The 21629-nt window shown below is 33.8% G+C and overlaps 1 protein-coding gene across 7 annotated transcripts in view; it reads left to right on the top strand.

Annotated features, from left to right (window-relative positions):
• TANC2 (tetratricopeptide repeat, ankyrin repeat and coiled-coil containing 2) overlaps positions 1-21629 on the top strand; it is a 377119-nt gene that overhangs the window by 47440 nt on the left and 308050 nt on the right. For all 7 annotated transcript variants that reach the window (XM_086687668.1, XM_086687670.1, XM_086687671.1 and 4 more), the window contains exon 2: positions 15247-15340. In XM_086687668.1, the coding sequence (XP_086543794.1) occupies positions 15274-15340 (67 nt within the window). In that variant the 5' untranslated portion in view covers positions 15247-15273. The remainder of the gene's footprint in view (positions 1-15246; positions 15341-21629) is intronic.

Consider the following 21629-nt stretch of genomic DNA (forward strand, 5'->3'; position numbering starts at 1 on the left):
CTGGGCTACTCAATCTAAGAGTTGGAGTGGCTGCAATCTATTCTTTATGGACCAGTATTTCATCAAAATTCTCTAGTGGTGTCCCATCATACTGAGGATAAAATTCAGTCTTTACCCAGATCTACAGTGCCCTTTAAAATCTGAACCCTAACTATCTCTGTGGCCTCATCTACCATTCCTTCTTATTCTTCTCCAGCCACATTGGACTTCATTGTTGTTCCTTGAACATTCCAAGCTCATTCCCGCCTCAGTATTTTTGTAATTGCTTTTTCTCTGGCCTCGATCTTCATATACATTCTGAAAGATTACCTTCTCATTTCATTCAGATCTCTGCAAATGTCATCCTCTCAGACAAACTTTCCCTGATCTTATTTGTGTAAGATAGCACCTTCTCTCACTCTTTAAATGTTGCCCTTCTTTATTTGTCTTCATAGCATTTTTCACTCCTTGAAATTAGATCATGTATTCATTTGTTTACTTATTGTTTCTTTTCCCTTCTAAATTAGCAAAAATCTTGTCTGGCTTTTGTTTTAAAGCTTTATATTTCCAGGGTGCCTGGGTGGCTTAGATGGTTAAGCATCCAACTCTTGATTTTGTCTCAGGTCATGATCTCATGATCTCATGGTTTGTGAGGTTGAACCCTGTGTCGGGCTCTGTACTGGCAGCATGGAGCCTGCTTGGTATTCTCTCTCCCTCTCTCTGCTGCTTCCTCCCACTCTCAAAATACACTAAAATAAATGAAATAAAAATATAATAAAATAAAGAAGTAAAAAGTAAAGTAAAATAAAATAAAATAGAGCTTTATATTTCTAATACCTAGAATATTGCCTGATATATAGTAGAAAATGATAACTCTTAATTGAAGGAAGGAGAGAACAAGAGATTTAACTACATATATAATGAAGATTAAGAGCAGGAGGATATTGCATGTAAGTTTTGGTTTACAGATTGAAAAGTTAGAAGAAATGATTTTTTGAAGAAAAATTTAAATTATGATATTTAAAAATAATTGGAAACCTACTTATGTGAAAAATCTGGAATAGGTAAATCCATAGAAAGCAGATTAGTATTTATCAGGAGCTGGCTTCTGATTCTGGTATATTAAGTATATCAGGTATATTCGTATATATTAAGTATATCAAATATTTATTAAGTATATCAAACTTTCCCCCTGCATTGCTGAATTGATAGATTTTTCACAGTATCACCTCTTCCTCATACATATCTACTGTGGGTTTTGTGTGTATGTTTGTGTGTGTGTGTTACCTTTTAGATAAACCTTCCTTATGTCTCTTATCTCTCTTTTTATCTTTTAATTTCATGCTTTAAAAAAAAATTTTTTTTAACTTTTTTTTTTTTTTTTTTTTTTTTTTTTTGAGGCAGAGAGAGACAGAGCATGAACGGGGGAGGGTCAGAGAGAGGGAGACACAGAATCTGAAACAGGCTCCAGGCTCTGAGCTGTAAGCACAGAGCCTGACATGGGGCTTGAACTCACGGACCATGAGATCATGACCTGAGCTGAAGTCGGCCGCTTAACCGACTGAGCCACCCAGGCACCCCAATTTCATGCTTTTTTAAAGAAAATGGTTGTTTTCTGTCCCTGTTTTATGAAGGCCATCTCTTACTGTATTGTCTTTTGGATTTGAATTAGATCCTTTGAAAGGGCATCCCTTTCCTTTGATTAGCTGGATCATAAACTCCATGAGAGAATGGACTGCTTTTTTATCATTAGCACCTAGGACAGTACCTGGTGCTTGGTAGCATGAAAATACATGTTTGCTGAATGAATGAGTGGGTACATGTTCCCTTTATTCTGAAGCATTTTAAGAAAATATGCTTCATATTGATTTACAATATTTTCTATGTTTATCACCAGATGTAGGGTATGGCTTGGTCTTGGTTTTGCCATCCATTTATTCATGATTTATTGAGCCTCCAGAATGTGCCAGTCAGTGTGTAAGTACAAGGATGGCAGTGAACATGACAAGCATGGTCTGTTGCCTCATAGGACACTCGTATGTTTAGTGTGGAAGTTGAACATTGTAATTTATTAGTGTTATAAAAGATCAGGAACAAGGTGTTTAAGTTTTGGGAGTTATAATTGGCGGAACTAATCTAGTCTGTGGCATGAGTGAAGGTATATTCTGACTGGTTAGAAAAGTTAGGTGAATTAGAAAGGATAAAAGATGAATAAACAACTTAGTGACAGTGCTGATTTACTGGGCTAGAAAGTAGTAGCTACAATTAGAGGAGAGTGATATCCAGATAATAGGTGACAGAGTAATGGCAATCGATTAACTAGAAAGGGAGGTATTAAGAAAGGATTTTTATTTTTCAAAGTTGAGAGGATTTTTGAGCATAGGGAAATGCTGATGGAAGGAGCCATTAAAGGAAGAAGTTCAAAATACAGAAGAAGTAAAAATATAAAAGGTCCCAAGAAGAATGGAAGCGGGTGGAGTATAGAGCAAAGGTAGAGAATTTGAAAGTAATACATTTATCTATCTACCTATCTATTTTTATAGTGTTAGTGACAGAGTACATTTATTTTTATCCTATTTAGATTGATAACACTTTCTTCTGGAAGGAATTTATATGATTTTCTTTAAAAAAATTTTTAATTCCAGTGTAGTTAACATAGAGTATTAAATTAGTTTCAGGTGTACAATATAGTGATTCAGCAATTTTATACATTACTCAGTGCTCATCAAGATAAGTATACTCTCAATCCCCTTCACCTAATTAATATATTTATTTTAATAGGAGGAGAAGGTGTGTTAATTGGCTTAAATTTGTAGGTTTGTTGGTAGGTAGTTGAAGGAGTTCTTATGATTTTGAAGACATGTGTTTTTCTTTGTGTTAATAGGAGCCAAAACCATTGGCTGAGAGTGATGGAGAGAAATGAGAGGTCAAACAGTGTTGAGAAGGAATTGACTAGAGAAAAACAGTAAATTGCTAAACAGTGAAAAGGGTCAGTTGAAATTTGCAACTGTGGATTTCTAGTGTATCAGTCTAGTCTGCTGACATGACTTTTCTCCAGTAGTGCTTAATGGCCTTGGCAGAGTAGAATCAGCTTGAATTTTGATTTTTGTCTGGTGTATGGAACCAGAGAACAAAGGGGCTAGGGAGTTTGGTCAGAGAGTGATTGAAATGATAGGTCCAGTATTCTCATTTGGTGAAAGGAAACGAAAGACCGGAGGAAATTGATGCCTAGAACTCAAAAGCCTTCATCTGTATCACTATATTTGTTGAAACCACTTCCTAAAATCTGGAGGAAAAAAGTTTTATGTATATTTTCCTGTGCTGTTGCATGCCACACTTCTATTTATGTGCCCATCTTTTTCTTTGGTGATCTAACTAGAAAACTTTAAGATTGTATGGGTTAATAGCAAGATTTGAGGCTAAGATTTAGATTTCTGTACACGTTGCACATCCATGGCGCACCCCAATGCTGTTGTTTTTTGTGATATGTTATGAGACTCAGGTGTCTTGTGAACTCTATAGCTATGGTGTAAATTTTTAATCAGTGTGTGAGGTTTATTTTTGTCACAACTATGTATTATTAGTTGAATGTCTTTTGGTTTGACTATAGAGCTGAGTTAAATGATGTGGAATAACTTGATGTAAGAAGTATAGAATTACTTTAAACTGGTGCCTCCCCTCAAAAAAAAAAAAATCAACTGTTTTCCCTGAGAACTGAGAACTTTTGCTTTTACATATAAAAAGATAGATCTAGAGTAGTATAATAAACAGTTCTTAAATAAGAAGAAACTTGGACAGGTACATTATTAGTGTGGCAGCTGCACGCTTTTATAGGTGTTTGAGGCATTGTTATGTGGTAATAATAACTATGTTATACATGTTTGTTGCTATTGTGATTGTATTCATTTCCTGTTGTTCTTGTAATAAATTACCATAAATTTAGTAGTTTAAAACAACACTAAGATATTATATTTTTTACAGTTCTGGAGATCAGAAGGTTGAAATGGGTTGTATATGGGCTAAAAACAAGGTTTTAGCATAGTTGTAGTCCTTCTGGAGGCATTAGGAGAGAATCTGTTCCTTGCCTTTTCCACTGTTTGGAAGCCACCTGAATTTCTGGGCTTATGGCCACATCACTTTGACCTTTCTTCTGTCATTACATCTTCTGAGATTGTTCTGCAGTTTTTTCCTGTTATAAGGACTCTTGTGATTACATTAGGCTTATCTAGATAAAATCTAGGATAATCTCCCTTTCTTAAATTTTTTAACTTAATCACTTCTACAAAGTCCCTTTTGTCATGTAAATCCTAGAGGTTAGAATATGGATGCCGTGGGGCGCCTGGGTGGCGCAGTCGGTTAAGCGTCCGACTTCAGCCAGGTCACGATCTCGTGGTCCGTGAGTTCGAGCCCCGCGTCGGGCTCTGGGCTGATGGCTCGGAGCCTGGAGCCTGTTTCCGATTCTGTGTCTCCCTCTCTCTCTGCCCCTCCCCCATTCATGCTCTGTCTCTCTCTGTCCCAAAAATAAATAAACGTTGAAAAAAAAAATTTTAAAAAAAGAATATGGATGCCTTTGGGAGAGGGCCTTTATTTTATTGACTTTGTCCTTTTTCAAGATTGTTTTGTCTATCCTGGATCCCTTGTATTTCTGTATGAATTCTAGAATTGACTTCTTGATTTCTGCAAAGAAGGTAGCTGGGATTTTGTTAGGTGTATTGCACTGAATCTATAGATCAATTTGAAGAATATTGCCATCTCAACAACATTAAGCTTTCCAATTCATGAACATGGGTGTCTTTCCATTTAATTAGGTCTTTTTAAAGTTTTTTCAATGATGCTTTGTAGTTTTCAGCATACACGTCTTGTGCTTTTTTGCTCATTTTATTCCTAAATTTTTAAAAATTCCATTTTCCATTGCTCTTGTAAATGGAATTGTTTTCTTGATTTCATTTTTGGATTTTCATTGCTAGTGTATAGAAATACAGTTGATTTTTGTGTGCTGCAGCTTTGCTGAATTCTCTTATTGCTCTGATGGGGTTTTTTTTGGTGGATTCTTGAGAATTTTCAGATATAAGCTCATGTTATCTGTGAATATAGATAGATTTACTTCTTCCTTCCCCATTTGGATACTTTCGTTTCTTTTTCTTAATTGCCCTGGCTAGAACTTTTGTAACAATGTTGAATGGAAGTGATGACAGCAGGCACCCTTGTCTTATTCTTAATCTTGGGGGGAAGTAATGTCTTTCAGCATTAAGTAGGATATTAGCTGTAGGTTTCTCATAGATGCCCTTTATCAGATTGAGGAAATTTCCTTCTAAGTGTGTTTAGTGTTTTTGTCATAGAAGGGTATATAGGCTTTTGTCAAATGCTTTTTTGTTGTTGTTGTTGAGGTGATTATTAGAGTTTTGTCCCTTATTAGTATGGTGTATTACATTGATTGATTTTTCATATATTGATAGTTCATTTCTGTGAATGACCTTGCATTTCTAGGATTCACTCATTGATTATTGAATGTGAGAAAGGTTATCTGAAGACTCATAGTCTGAGATTTTTTACGTGATCAATTTCACCTTCATAAGAGTTGAGAGTGCTTTTGTCTCTCTTTTTGTATTCATCTTCTCATCTAATACTTGTAAAACGTCTTCCTTTGACAGTATTCTTCTCTGACATTTTGGGCAGAAAATGAAAATTCCTGTATTCTCAAATGTGTTCTCTGAGGGCTTAAAAAAAACAAAAAACAGTGGCTAGAAAGCTGGTGTCTCCAAACTTGTGTCTTGAAAGTTGATGCAACACTTTAAGGCAAAGTGATAAGAAAAGCAAAGGAGGATATAATAGTGATAATTTATTTCATTGTTGAATCATTCTTTTAGAAAATTCCAGATGTTTCTATTTCCTTCTTTTTTTCCCCCTGTTTTTTGTAGTGAACAATACTGTGTAATAATAAAGCAATTTATCCACTGAATACCTTTTCTAAATCCTATTATCTCATATGGGTTGTTTCCCAGGCATTGTTTCCTAGGCAGTGCACCTCAGGGGCTCAGATGGTATTTGTAGCTATAGTTGGGTAGGAATGGCAAACTGAGGACATATTGATCCTTGGTCTGTGATATAAAGATCCAGAATCTGGGATGAATTGAGAACTCATCAATTGTAAATCCATCTGGACAGATTACCTATGCTAAAATAATTGCTTGAGTTGAAATTTAGAAGTTAGGCAGCTTAGCTTAATGGGGAGGAAGGTTCGGAAGGGTGTAAGGAATAATGCTGTCTTTTAGATATTTTTAAAATATGTATTTTTAAAATTCAAGTATATGTGTTAATTTTTAGTATGTTTCATTAAAACCATGTATTATAAAATATTACCACTTTTTTTCAACGTTTCCATCATATCTACATCATTAACCACTGCATCCTTTCATACAATATTTAAAAATTTCTTTGAAATTTTGTAAATGTGTGATTGTGTATGTTTTGTTCCCTTACAAAAATTTCTCTGAAGGGAAGCTCTAGGTTGATACATGCTGGAAAATGGGTAACATTTACTTTAAACATATATAATTTACTTTTTCATAGTCATACCAACAGGTTGTTTTCAAGGGGTCTCTGAAGGCATTATCCAAATTAGCATTGTGGAGAAAATCATAAAAGGAGGTTTTGTTGGTTGTCTGGGTAAGGAAAGATAATACTCATTAATCCATCATTTGGATCACTATGCATTCTTGTTTTTGTAATTAGAGTTCTACAGATAATGTCTTACTTTATTACCTTTCCTTACTTTTTATTTTCTTACTATTTGAAACATTTTCTTCAGATCCCATGGAACTTTAAAAGCACTTGAATGGTGTAGTTTATCCACTAGGCATAGTTCTAATGTCAAGAAACTTGTTTCTAGAATTGGAAAACAAAAATATAAGAATAGGCCAATCCATCACAAAACCAAAAATGAGAATAAAAATAATACCAAGCACTCAAAATGGAAAAGGATATAGAAAAAGATTTTTTTAAGAAAGCTGGCTTATACTGAAAGATACCCTCTGTGGAAAAGCTAATGGGAATACCATAATTATTTAGCCTGAGTAGTGCAGAAGTGCTTAATAGTTAATTTGATTTCGTTATTATTACATAAACATTTTTATGAATAAAATAGTGCAAGACTATATTGAGTAATAGGTTGAGTCTCCAGCCTTGGTGGACCATTTAGAAAATAGTCAATACTTTTCTTGAATGGTTTAGATCAGGTGTCATAAGCATAAAATGCTTAGGGGCCATGCAGATAACATAATGTTTGAATCCGTTAAGTTTAAGACAATTAGAAATGACTGGGGGGATGTGAATGCCTTCTTTGGTATCTTACTGCCAGAGACTTTTACTTGCCAGGAATTTATTTGATGATTTCTCCTGAGAGAGTTACCATTTTTAAATTTGGATATATAATTTGGAAAAAGTAAGATGAAATTTAGCCATATATTACTGTCATAAATCCAATTAGATGAAATTGCCATTTCCCACTTAGCTTCAATTTTGTGGAGTTTCTATATTAATATTTTATTACAATAAATTTTCTGGTGATGTGTTATCTTGAATAAGAAAGTCATTTTATCAAAGTATAACTATGAGATGGATAATTAGTTTTAAATAAGTATTTTATGTTTCATTTTATTCTTTATACATTTCAGTCAACTTTTATAAAATATTTTAGGACTAGCAAAGAAAAAAATCTCTACACTTCAAAAAGTGATCATTGTAATTATTTTATTGCATACATCATCGTTTTTTACTTAAGTTAACCTTAGAATATTATCTTGGCTTATTTTTAGACATGAGATTTTTATTTATGTTTGGCTCCTGGTCTAGTAAATTTTAAATAATGGTTTAGTCACATAATCTGTGCTGTTAATTTTTTTTCATTTTGAGACTTTGAAGAACTGTACATATATATTCAAAGTTATATGTATATAGCTATATAACGTCTGAGTTAGGCAGAAGTTTGAAGTATGACTAGAATTTTCTTGTCTGTTTCTCATATAAATATTTGAACTTGCCTAGAGAATTTCTGTTTCCCTGGTGCTTAATCATCCTAGGTAGTGCCCATTGTTATAGTTAATTCATAACCTGTTCTTGTCTATTGAAATTTACTTGTATTGTGTCCCGTTACCTCTTTAACAGGTTAGTAATCTGATGAATCCAGTTCTTTGCTCAATTATTCATTCATTTATTTACTCATTCAAGAAGTGTTGAGAGCCTCCCATGAGCTAGGCATTGAGGATAAAAAGAGTTAAGACCAGGTTTCCCTTATAAGGGATTTGATTTGGACAGTGATATACAAACTGAAGAAATATAATTGATTAATTCAATCAATATATATTTGGCATCCACTGTTTACCAGGCACTATTCTCCAGTTATGGGTGTGCAGCAATGAAACAGGCAATTTTCATGTCTTCATGGAGCTTATATTCTAGTGGGGGGACAAACAGGTATATCATTTACAGATGAGTATTTGAAGAAAAATCAAGCGTAGGAAAAGTTGGGTGAGAGCTTTGGAGCATAAGTCATACCACAATGTTGTCCCCCTTTGAGTTAAAGGAGATGGTCTTTTGTACCTCTGTATTAAAAAGACATTGGTGGGGCGCCTGGGTGGCGCAGTCGGTTAAGCGTCCGACTTCAGCCAGGTCACGATCTCGCGGTCCGGGAGTTCGAGCCCCGCGTCAGGCTCTGGGCTGATGGCTCGGAGCCTGGAGCCTGTTTCCGATTCTGTGTCTCCCTCTCTCTCTGCCCCTCCCCCGTTCATGCTCTGTCTCTCTCTGTCCAAAAATAAATAAATGTTGAAAAAACAATTTTTTTAAAAGACATTGGTGGCTCTAGTTAGCCTAGATCATTCTCTGAAGGTGGGAACAGCTCTGAGCCATTAATTAACACCTGAGGAATGTATACTCTGATCCTGTTACAGGGATCTGGGTAGGATGTCATAGAGTCCACTAAAGCAGGGTATCTTTTCTTTTCCTCCTCAGTGTGTTTTGTCGTAATTTTTCTTGGTACATTTGCAAAGACTAAAGCCAACCTGTAACAGTATGTTTCTTTCTTTCTCTTTTTTTTTTGTGAACTCACTAGATTAAGGTAAAATGAGTTAAAAGGCATTATTTCAAAAACCAGAGTCAAATGGAATAATACTTGAGGCTTTTAATTAGAATCATTAGATTTAGAACTTTCATAGTTTCAGTTAATGTTTTAAATAGATTGTGTCCCTTGTATAAGAATAGGCACTGAAGAGGAGGACCAAAAGCATGGGTTCAAATATGGTCTTAGGCTTATATTAGCTGTATAACTGTAAGCATGCTATTTTACTTTCCTTTATCTCAAATTTTTCTTTAAAACAAAGCAAATACCACCATCTTGAGGTTTCGTTGGGGACTAAAAGAGATCATACATATAGAATATTTTACATATTTTGTTGATGTTTGTATATTCATAGAAAATCTTATACATAAGAAAATAGTTTTTCATTCTCTTTCAAGAAAATAAAAATTGAGGGGTGCCTGGGCGGCTCAGTCTGTTAAGCCTCTTACTTTGGCTCAGGCCATGATCTCATGGTTTCTGGGCTCAAGCCCCGCATCCAGCTGTCTGCTGTCAGCATGGAGCCTGCTTCAGATCCTCTGCCTCTCCTTCTCTCTCCCTCCCCTGCTTATGCACTCTCTCTCTCTCTCTCTCAAAAATAAGTAAACTTAATCTGATGTGAACATTTACTGAATCTTGGCAGATGCATACATCTGTGTATTCCAAACTCCTTCAAGATACAGAATTTACCATTATCTTGGAAAGTTTCCTTGTGCCTTTTCTCAGTTAATCCTCACATCTACATGCAGGAGACAATCATTACTCTTGATTTTTTTCTACCATTAATTACTACATACACTTTCATGTAAGAGTCTTTTATTCAACATATTATAAGATTTGTCTGTGTTGTTGAATATATGAATATATGAATTATTGCTGAGTAGTATCCCACTGTATGAAAATCCCACAGTTTATCCATTTTCCTACTGATGGACACCTGGGCTACTTTTTGGCTGTTATGAATAAAGCTGCTATGAAAATTGTCAATACTAATCTTTTTATGCACATGTTGTAATTCCTCCTGGATTATATAATGGGTGGAGTCATAGGTATATGCTTAGTTTTATAATAAACTGCTAGACTTCTGTCCAAAGCAGTTATACTCTTACACTAAAACAATATATTAAGAGTTTCAGTTGCTTTTCATCCTGGTCAATATTTGATATTGTCAGTCTTTGAAAAGTTTGCTCTTCTAGTGAAGCATAGTGTTGGCTCTTTGTAATTTGTATTTCTGCAGTGACAAATTGTGTTATCTCTTTCAATATGTGTGTTGGCCATTCATATATCTTCTTTATAAAAGTGTCTATTCAGATCTTTCACCCATTTAAAAATTTGACTGTCTCTTTACTGAGTTGTAGTTGTTCCTTATCTTGGATATCAGTTCTATGTTAGATATGTGTTTTGTGAATAATTTCTCCCAGTTTGTGACTTGCTTATTCGTTTTGGTGATGTTAATTTTTTATAAGTACATGTTTTTTAAAAATTTAATAAAGCCCAAATATATCATGTTTTTCTTTTATGGTTATTACTTTGTGTGTACTAAGAATCCTTTGCCTATCTCTAAATTATGAAGATACTCTTCAGTGTTTTCCTCTAAAAACTTTCTTATTTTAACGTTTATGTGATGTTTAATGCTTGATTTAGTTTGAATTAACTTTCATGTATAGTGTAAAGCACAGATCAAGGTTAATTTTTTTAAAGTGAATATCTATTTGTTCCACCACCACTTGTTGAAAAGACTTTCCTTTACTCATTAATAACTTGGTATAAAACAAAAATGACCATCTAAGTGTAGGTCTTTTTCTGGGCTACCTATTTAGTACTATTGATCTGCTTGATGATACTTATGAGAGTACCATACTGTCATGATTTCTGGAGCTATAGAGTAAGTCTTGAACTCAGGTCGTATAAACGCTGTAGCTTTTTTTGTTAGTTTCCAAGATTGCTTTGGATATTGTAGGCTCTTTTGTATGCATTTTATGCATTTTGTATGCATTTTAGAATGAACGTCTCAATTTCTCCAAAAAATGACTGCTGGAATTTAAGATTGTTGTCTCTTTAGAACATTATAGGGAGAATCAACATTTTGACAACAGTGAACTTTCCACTCTATGAACATGGTATATCTCTACATGTTTAAATATTCTTTAAATTTTCTTTTTAAGTAACCTTTGTAATTTTCCATGTCTTCAATTAAGGATTTTTGAGTCCATGTTCATAAGATATGTGGTCTGTAATTTTCTTTTCTTGTAGTTTCTGTTAGGTTTTGGGATTAAGAGCACGCTGCCCTCATAAAATATGTTTGGAAGTATTCTATTTTCTTAAGGAAATTTTATAAGATTGGTATTGTTTGTTCCTTAAATGTTTGGTAGATCTATATAGTAATCTGGCCCTGTAGTTTTCCTTGTGGGAGGAGTTTTGATAAGTTCAATTTCTTTAATAGAGATAGGCCTGCTTCAGATTTTCTGCTCAATTTTGTGTCAGTTTTGGTAAGTTGTATTTTTCAAGGAATTTGTTTTAAATAAAATATTAAATTTGTTGTAAAGTTGTTATATTATGTTCCTATTTTAAAAAAGCCTTTAAGGGACGCCTACGTGGCTCAGTCAGTTGAGCATCTATCTGGCTCTTGATTTTGGCTCAGGTCATGGGATTAAGCCCTGTGTCAGGTTCTGTGCTGAGCATGGAGGCTGCTTAAGATTCTCTCTCTCCCTTTGCCCCTCTCCCCTGCTCACGTGCTGTCTCTCTCTCTCTCTCTCTCTTAAATGGAAAAAAAAAGGTCTTTAATATCTGGGGCACCTAGCTGGCTCAGTTAGAAGAGCATGTGACTCTTGATCTCGGCGTTGTGAGTTTGAGCCCCATATTGGCTATAGAGATTACCAAAAAAATAAACTTAAAAAATAAAAATAAAAAAGACTTGAATAACTAAAATGATGCCCCTTATTTCCTTTCTGATGTTTGTAATTTCCCTGTTATTTTTTGATCAGCCTTGTTAGGGGTTTATTAATTTTACTCCTTTTCAGAAATCCAGTGTTTGGCTCATTGATTTGATCTTTTTTGGATTTGTTTTCTGTATCATCTGTGTCTACTCTTTACTCTTTCTTTCCTTCTACTTTCTTTGATTTGCTGTTTGTTTTTGAACTTTTGAGATAGAAGCTTAGATATTGGTTTTCATTTGTCTCTTCTAATACCTGCATTCTTCTTTACATTTATTTACAAGTATTGTTTTAGTTTCATTTTCTATGTTTCCATAGTTTATATTTTCATTATAATTTATTGTAAATATTTTTAAATTTCCATGATGATTTATATACTTTTATTTTTTTGACTCATGGGTAATTTAGAAGTATGTCACTTAATTTTCAAGCAGTAGGGGAGTTTCTCAATTTTTGAAAATTGTTCACTTCTAGCTTAATTGCCTTGTAGTCAGAGAATATACTCTCAGAGACTTCAGTCCTTTGAAATTTAATGAGATTTGCTTTATGATTCAACTTATGGTCCATTTTGGTATGTGTATTGTGTACAGTCTATATTCTGTTTTTATTTGGAAGAATGTACTATGTATATTAAGTCTGGTTGGTCACATAGTTCAAATCTTCTGTATCTTGGTAAAAAATTTTTTTCACCTGCTTAATCTTGTAGTGATTAACAAAGGTGTGTTAATCTCCCACGTGATTATGGATTTGTCTGTATCATCTATTAGTCTTGTTGTTTGAACTTTTTTTTTTTTTGCTTTATATATATTAAAGCTTTGTTATTGGGTCCATTCATACATAGAAGTATAATATCTTTTTGTTGGTATGACTTTTTAATTATTAAGTAATGTCTTTTTTTTTTTTTTTAGTAGTGCTTATTGCCTTAAGTTGACTTTATCTGATATTGGCTTAACTATGACAGTTTCCTTTTTATTGTTTTTTTGGATAGTACACTTTTCCCCATCATCTTATATTTAATCTTTCTGTGACCGTAAATAGTCTTATAGTAGAGGGAATATTTAACATAATAACTATAATTTGAGTTTAAAGTTACTATCTTACTATTTGTGTTTTAATGATGTGCACTGTGCCTTTTCTCTTCTTCTTTGGTTCAATGAAATATTTTAATTATTCTTTTTCTCACCTCAATTAGCTTTTTTAATGGCTATCCTAGAAATTACTACATGAATTTTGAGTTTTTGCAGTATGGTGTAGGTTATTACCTCTGCCACTTCCTGCATAATGCAGATATCTTAGAAACTTTGACTCCCATTTACTCCAGTTCTGACTTTTTTAAATTGTTTTCATGCATTTAAAAATTTTAAACTTAACAAGATAGTAATATAATTATTTTTATGTCATTGTTCATGGTCATTGTTCATGTTTGCCAATATTTACCTTTTTTACAGCTCTTACTTTTTGCATTTGTTTTTTTTCCCTAGTATTATTTTCCTTCTGTTGGAAGAATTTGTTTTTAGTATTTCTTTTACTGATAAATTTTTATTTGTTTTTCTGAAACCACTTTTATTTCATTTTCATTTTTCAAACATTTTTTAACCTGTGAATAGATTTCTTAATTGGTACCTATTTTCTTTCAGAATTTTTTTTAAAGTTTATTTATTTTGAGAGAGAGAGAGAGAGAGAGAGAGAGAGAGAGTGTGTGTGTGTGTGTGTGTGTGTGTGTGTGTGTGTGTGTGTGAGAGCAGGTGAGGGGCAGAGAGAGAGAGAGGGAGAATCCCAAGCAGGCTCTGCACTGTCAGCACAGAGCCCAATGTGGGGTTCGGACTCATGAAACTGTGAGTTCATGACCTGAGCTGAAATCAAGAGCCGGATGCTCAGTCGACTGAGCCAGCCAAGCACCCCTTTCAGAATTTTAAGAAGTCATTCCATTGTCTTCTGCCATTCATAATTTCTGTCTAAAGTTATTTTTCAGTCTGTTGATTGTTGCTTGCTATTTATTTATTTTTAAAGTTTATTTATTTTGAGAGAGAGAGTACAAGCAGGGAAGGGACAGAGAAAAAAGGAGAGAGAGAATCCCAAGCAGGCTCAGCGCTTTCAGCACAGAATCTGACGAGGGTCTCAATGTCATGAACCATGAGATCATGACCTGAGCTGAAATCAAGAGTCATTGTGCTTAACCAACTGAACCTCCCAGGCACCGTGATTGTTGCTTATTTAAATCTGTTTTTTCCTCTAGGTCTTTAAAGATGTGACTTTATATCTTTCACTAATGTTAGAAAGTTCTTGGTTGTTATCATTTCAGATATTGCTTCTGGCTTATATTCTCTCTCTCTTCGTCTGGGAGTTCAGTCATGTGTGTGGTAGAAGCTTTCAGTGGATTCCATAGGCCTGTTTTTCTCTCTTACATTTTTCAACTTTTATTTCTCACTGCTTTGGTTTGGATATTTTTTTGGAACATCTGTTTTAGTTCAAGTTTATTCTGTTCAATCTGCTAGAGGCACCAAGCACTAACAACACCTTGGAAATTTTGCTATGAAGAGTAAGGATATAGGAGCAGTAATTGGACCATGTGGGAATAAAGAGAGGGACTTACTTTTCGTTTTTGGTTAGACATACTAACATGTTTATGTTATGATTGAAATGATTCAGAGAGAAAAAAATTAACTCTGTGTGGGAAAGAAAAGGAAGATGATTTTTGGCTAAAAGTCTCTGAGGAGGTGAGAGAGGACATAATCCAAAGCACAACTGGGAGAACTTTGCTTTGATAGAAGTGGGACATAAAGAGAATAGGCACTAATTTATTAGTGGTCTTTGAGGTGGAATTCTGGCTTGCGATGGAAAATATGCACTGTTGTAAGTTTCTAGACTCTTAAACTTTGGGAGTGTGTGTGTTGGGCATATGGGAAAATTGTCCAAGAAATAGAGAGTTAGTGAAAGAGTAGACTGTATTGAGAGCTACTTAATACTTTCTTCTACTTCTGTGTGCCGTCAGTGATAGCTGCCTTTATCTTTTATGGTACTCAGAGTAGTACAGTGTACTTTTAAGGAAATACTTAAATGTTTAGTTAAGTTAAATTAATTAAATGTTTTCTCATACCATTAAAATTTCTTTACTATATATTTGAACATAGTTAATTCCTTAAAGTGCATTTGAAATTAATTATTAATAGTATTTTGAATAGGAAAATCCAGGTTTCTAACATTTTCCCATATTATCTTTTACAGTTCTGTGAGTACTAGAATAGCACAACCATGTTTCGGAATAGTCTCAAGATGCTTCTTACTGGAGGGAAATCAAGTCGTAAAAACAGATCAAGTGGTAAGTGACTATGCTACATTTATTCTGTGTGCTATTTTAGAAAGGGAAGTTCTTTTAGGGATCTGAATTGATGCTACAACTTTATATATTTATTAAGTGGTTAATTTTTAAAAAAAGGAAGTTTACATTTCTCTAGGCTGCCATACTCTTTTTTTTTTTTTTTTTAAGTTTATTTATTTATTTTGAGAGAGCGTGAACAGGGGACAGGCAGAGAGAGAGGGAGAGACAGAATCTCACGCAGGCTCTGCACTGTCAACATGGAGCCCAGTGCAGGGCTCAAACTCACTAACTGCGAGATCATGACCTGAGCTGAAATTAAGAGACAGATGCTTAACTCAGTTATCCAGGTGCCCCAAGGCTGCCATGCCATACTCTTAATATAAGACGTAGGAACACTTAAATATTTACCAGGAACAGTCAGATAAAGGAGTTTGTGGATGAAACATATTTATTTCTGATATATGAGGGAGTAAAGCTTCTGTGTACTACTTATTAAAAACTTTCTAGACATAAATTTATTTTTTGAATTAACATAGGAAATTATTTCATTCTTAGGCACCCTCTGGGGAATGAGACTGTAGAAATAGGAACTGCCCTCAAAGGGTTGTACAGAAAGTGAAATATAAACTTAGATTTTTACAGTCATTAAAATAAAGTTTATGAAGTTTGTTTTAAGAATAAGGAGATAATTCTTAAGCTTTTAAGGTAAAAAACATAAATTTGTATGTATACTTTTTTTGGAGAAATGTTGGTAAGAAATGTAGTAAATGTTTTCTGTTAATGGGTTGTAGATACTTATTGTTTCAATCTTCTGATTTTCTAATTTTTCTGCATTTTACAAATTTACATTGGCGGTATATTCATTATTATTCACTTAAAAATGTTTTTAAACTCTCATTGTGATTTCTTCTTGACCCATAGGTATTTAAAGTGTAATTGTTAATTTCTAAACAGTTGGTGCTTTCCTGTTTTCTTCTTATTATTAACTTAGGTTCCGTGATAACAGTATAGTTAAGTTCTCTTACATTATTATTTTATTTTTTTGATTAAAAAAATTTTTTTTACTTGTTTATTTATTTTTGAGAGAGAAAGACAGAGTGTGAACAGGGGAGGGGCAGAGAGAGAGGGAGACACAGAATCCGAAGCAGGCTCCAGGCTCTGAGCTATCAGCACAGAGCCCAGTGCAGGGCTCGAACTCACTGATGCAGGGCTTGAACTCAGCAACCTTTGAGATCATGACCTGAACCAAAGTCGGATGTTTAACGGACAGAGACAGTCCAGGTGCCCCTATTTTTTTGATATTTTTTGAGATTTGCCTTACAGCTCTGCTTATGGTCAATTTTTGGTGAATGTTCTAGATGCATCTGAAAATAATATGGATTCTACAGTTACTGGGTCTAGTGTGGGTCAGTTTTGTTAATGGTGGTACTCAAATATTTTATACCCTTATTTATTTTAAAGAAAGTATTTACTGAGGAAGATGTGATTAAATCTCACACTATGATTGTGGAATTTTCTCCCGTTTCTCCTTCTGGTTCCTGACAATTTTTGCTTTATATATTTGGAACCTATCTTATTAGACACACTGAAATTTAGAATGGCTGTATCTTCCTAGTGAATCTGTTTTACCATAATTAAATGTCCTCTTTATTTCTAATAATGTCTTTTGTTTGAAAGTTGACTTTGTTTAATATTACTGTAGCTATCCTACCTTTCTCTTGATCACAGTGCTTGCAGAGTATAATTTGTTTTATTCTTTTACTTTCAGCATTTCTGTATGGTTTTACTGTTAATAGGGTATAGTTGAGCTTTCTTTTTTTAATTTATTCAGACAAATTTTTCTCTTAAGGGAGATGTTGGTTAATCCACATTAATTCAACCAATGATATATTTGTGTTTAAATATAACACATTACAATGTGCTTTCTACTTATACTGCCTGTTCTGCATGCTTTCTCCTTTCTTGCTTTATTTTTGATATATAAAAAACATTTTTTATTATTCTGTATCTCTTCCTTTTGACTTAGAAATTACATATTCTTGTACTTCTTTCAGTGCTTACCTTAAAGATTAAAACATCAATCAAAGTTTGATGTCAAATGGTACTTTTCCTTTCTTCTTGGACAATGTAAGAGCCTTACATTCATTTCCCCTGAATGTATTTTAAATTCTACAAGACATTATTGTTGTTTTATATACTCACCATTATTTAGGTTTACCTATATATTTGATCATTTCACTGATTCTCATTCCTTCCTTCATCCCTCACTTCTTCTAGATGGGATCACCTTTAATTTTGTCTGGAGAAGACCCTTTAGTATTTCCTTCATGTGGCAAATTTACTTTGGTTTATGTGGAAATGTCTTTATTTTGCCTTTATTTTTGCAGGATATTCTTGCTGGGAATAGAGTTCTAGATTGGCAGTTGTCTTTCAACACTTTCAAATATAGTTGTCTTCTGGCTTTTTTTTTTTTTTTAACTTTTTTAAATGTTTATTCGTTTTTGAGAGACAGAGACACAGTGTGAGTTGGGGAGGGGCAGAGAGAGGGAGGCACAGAATCTGAAGCAGGGTCCAGGCTCCGAGCTGTCAGCACAGAGCCCAACGTAGGGCTTGAATCCACAAACCGTGAGATCATGACCTGAGCTGAAGTCAAATGCTCAACTGACTGAGCCACCCAGGAGCCCCTGTCTTCTGGTTTCTTGAATTATTTCTGGTGAGAAGTCAACTGTTAGTCTTAATTGCTGCCTCTTTAAAGGCGATCTTTTTTCTCCTTGTTCTTAGTTTTCTAGATTTACAGTGATGTGCCCAGGAGTGGTTTTCTTTTTTTTTTTTTATTATTATTAAAGTAGAGTTGACATACAATGTTATATTAGTTTCAGGTATACAATAGTGATTGGACAATTAGTATACTGTACTTTTCATCTCCATGACTTGTTTTATAACTGAGGGTATGTACCTCTTAATCTCCTTCACCTTTTTTGCCCTTCCCCAAACCCCCTCCCTTTGGCAGCCACTAGTTGGTTCTCTGTATTTACAAGTTTGTTTCTATTTGGTTGGTTGGTTGGTTGGTTGGTTGATTTTGTTTTTTAGATTCCACATACCAGGGAAAACATATGATATTTATCTTTCTCTGATTTTTCACTTAGCACAATACCTTCTTCCATCATTGTTCATCATCTATTTATGTTTGTAGTGTTTCTTGAATTTATGGCTTGTTGGCTTTCATCACTTTCAAAAAGATATTATCCATTATCTCTTCAGATTTTTTCTCCCTTCATTTTCACTCTTTCCTTTATTTTTAGGACTCCAGTTATGCATTTGATAGACCACATGCATATCATCTCTGTCTCTTAAAATCTCTTCCTATCCTTTTCTCTCTATATGCTTTATGCAGGATATTTTCTTTTTGATAAGGCTATCTTACAGTTCACTAATTCACTCTTCAGTGGTGTATAATATGCCCTTAACTGTATTCAGTTCTTAATTTTAGTTTTTTGTGTATTTCAGTCCTAAAAATTCCATTTGCCAACTTAAATTTTTTTGAAATAAATTTAAGCTTACTGAAAGGATGCAATAATAGTACAAAGAACACATGCCCTTCCACACATTCATGAGTTTTTAACTTTCACTGCATTTATTTTATCATTCTCTCTCTGTACATACATACATGTTCTGTCTCCCTCTCTCCCCAAGTCTGTCTTCTCTCTCACACTCACTTTTTAAAAAATCACTTGAGAGTAAGTTAAATACATTATGCCCCTTTACTCTTTAAAAATTTTAGTGTGACTTTCTTGAGGAAAGGAGGTTCCTCTATATAACCACAGTATAGTTATCAATTTCAAACAGTTTAACATCGATATACTTTTTGTCTAATCTACCATTTATTTTCCACATTTTGTCAGTTTACTGAGTAATTTCCTGTGTAGAATTTTCTCCCTTCTTCCCAAGCTCTAATAAGGATAAGGCATTACATTACTTGTCATGTCTTTTTATTCTCATTTAATTTGAAATACTCAACCTTTTTTGACATTTTTTGACATTTTTGAAGAATAAAGTCTCTCTTTTTAAAAATAAGCAGAAGCCCCTAATTTTGTGTTTGATTTTTTTTTTTTTTTTTTTTTTTTTTTTTAATGACTAGATTCAGGGTATGTATCTGTGGTCTGAATGTTACTTAAATTTATGTTTTTTCTTCTTGGGGCATCACAGCTGGAAGGCACAGTGTCCATCTGTCTCTCATTAGTGATTTTGATCACCAAATCAAGGTGCTCTCCAGGTTTTTCTGCTAATGGATACTGATTTTCCCCTTTCAACTTAAAAACAATCAACAGGTAGACGCCATTTGATTCTTTTTATGGTTTTCATTTCTTTGTCAGTATTCTCAGTCTTGTCTCTTATGTCCCTAAACATAGTAAAATCTGTGTCTGGTAACTAAATGTGTCTGTTTCTATTGTCTCTCTCTTTTGGTTTTTACTAATGTTATTTCATTTCCTTGTTTGTCTGTTATTTTACTTTTTAGTTATTTTTTTGAAGTAAACATTTTATTTTGGGTTAAATTTGGATTTAGAGAAAAGTTGTAAAGATAATACAGACAATTCTCAATACCACTTACCCACTTTTACCCATTGTTACATCTTATATTATTATGGTCCATTTGTCTGAACTAAGAAACCAACATTAGTAAACTATTGTTTACTAAACTGCAGATCTTTATTTGGATTTCATTAGTTTTTCCATTAATGTCCTCATTATGTTTCAGAATCCAGTCCAGAGAACCACATTACATTTAGTTATTTTGTCTCCCCACACAGTTTGATTGAGTTTGGCAGAAGACAGATAATTATTGGCATCACTTTTTGATCACATGCACACACACACACACATACTCATAGAGATCAGAGATCTGAGTGGTTTCCAAATTTGACACCTAAAGAAATGGCTTATCCCAAATTTATTTTCTGGCCTAGAACCATGATTTTCTTAGATACCTTCAGTTGTTCACTTTTGACACCAGCACTAGCATTTTCTATCACTTCACAGCTATTACTTTCTATAAGATATTAGTAGAAATCAATAAAGTCATACTAGGACGCAGTTGTGAATAGACTTTTTGATCTGAGTACCAGATAAGCGACTTATGTATACATACTATTCTGATTAAAGGTAGGCATCATATTTGCACTGTAGCAAAATTACAAATGATTATATCTTAGACTTCAGAGTAAGTACAACTCTAGCAGAGATATTATTAAATCCATACATGTCAGGGTTCTACTGTAGTATTAAAGCTAATTCCTTTTGATTTACTAGGTATTTAATTATGTCAATAATGATTTTGGGGGGTCTCATTTTACTATTCTTCTCCATGGTTTTTCGTGTAAAATGTTTATAATTTAGTGTAGTTATAAGTTAGATTAGGTATAAAAATAGTGCTTTGTATCCTGTGTGAAAAGAAGCCAAATGTACTCCAAGGTAGGAAATTATAAAGCAAGAATAAATTTTATATTTTAAAAAAAGTATACCTATCGAATAACATCATTAGTGTTTTCATTATTATTTTTTTTCTTTAACTGTTAATGAATAATTGGGTGGACTTTATTCTTTATATTAACTTTTGCTCCTAGCTTATATTTAAGATTCATAGGGTAAGCTTTCTCATAAGCATAATTATTTGTTTTGTTTTAGGAAACTAACTTAGTATTCATTTAAAAAGAATTTGTAATAAAGGGAAATTGTCTTGTTGTAATTTGTATTTAAAAAAATTTTTTTTTTTCAACATTTATTTATTTTTGGGACAGAGAGAGACAGAGCATGAACGGGGGAGGGGCAGAGAGAGAGGGAGACACAGAATCGGAAACAGGCTCCAGGCTCTGAGCCATCAGCCCAGAGCCCGACGCGGGGCTCGAACTCACGGCCCGCGAGATCGTGACCTGGCTGAAGTCGGACGCTCAACCGACTGCGCCACCCAGGCGCCCCGTAATTTGTATTTTAAATAGTTGATCTGAACTTTTGTGTAGGCCACTATATAAATATTTCACAGAAATAGATTTTATATCCAAAAATAACAAATGAATTTTCTCAGGCAAAGTTTTTCCCTAAGCATATGTAAATACCAGTTTTATTTTTATTTATTTATTTATTTATTTTTTTTTTAATTTTTTTTTTTTTTTCAACGTTTATTTATTTGTTGGGACAGAGAGAGACAGAGCATGAACGGGGGAGGGGCAGAGAGAGAGGGAGACACAGAATCAGAAACAGGCTCCAGGCTCTGAGCCATCAGCCCAGAGCCTGA

Source organism: Puma concolor, chromosome E1 (assembly GCF_028749965.1).
Source record: "Puma concolor isolate L17-30 chromosome E1, mPumCon1.1.hap2, whole genome shotgun sequence".
Classification (NCBI taxonomy): Eukaryota; Metazoa; Chordata; class Mammalia; order Carnivora; family Felidae; genus Puma; species Puma concolor.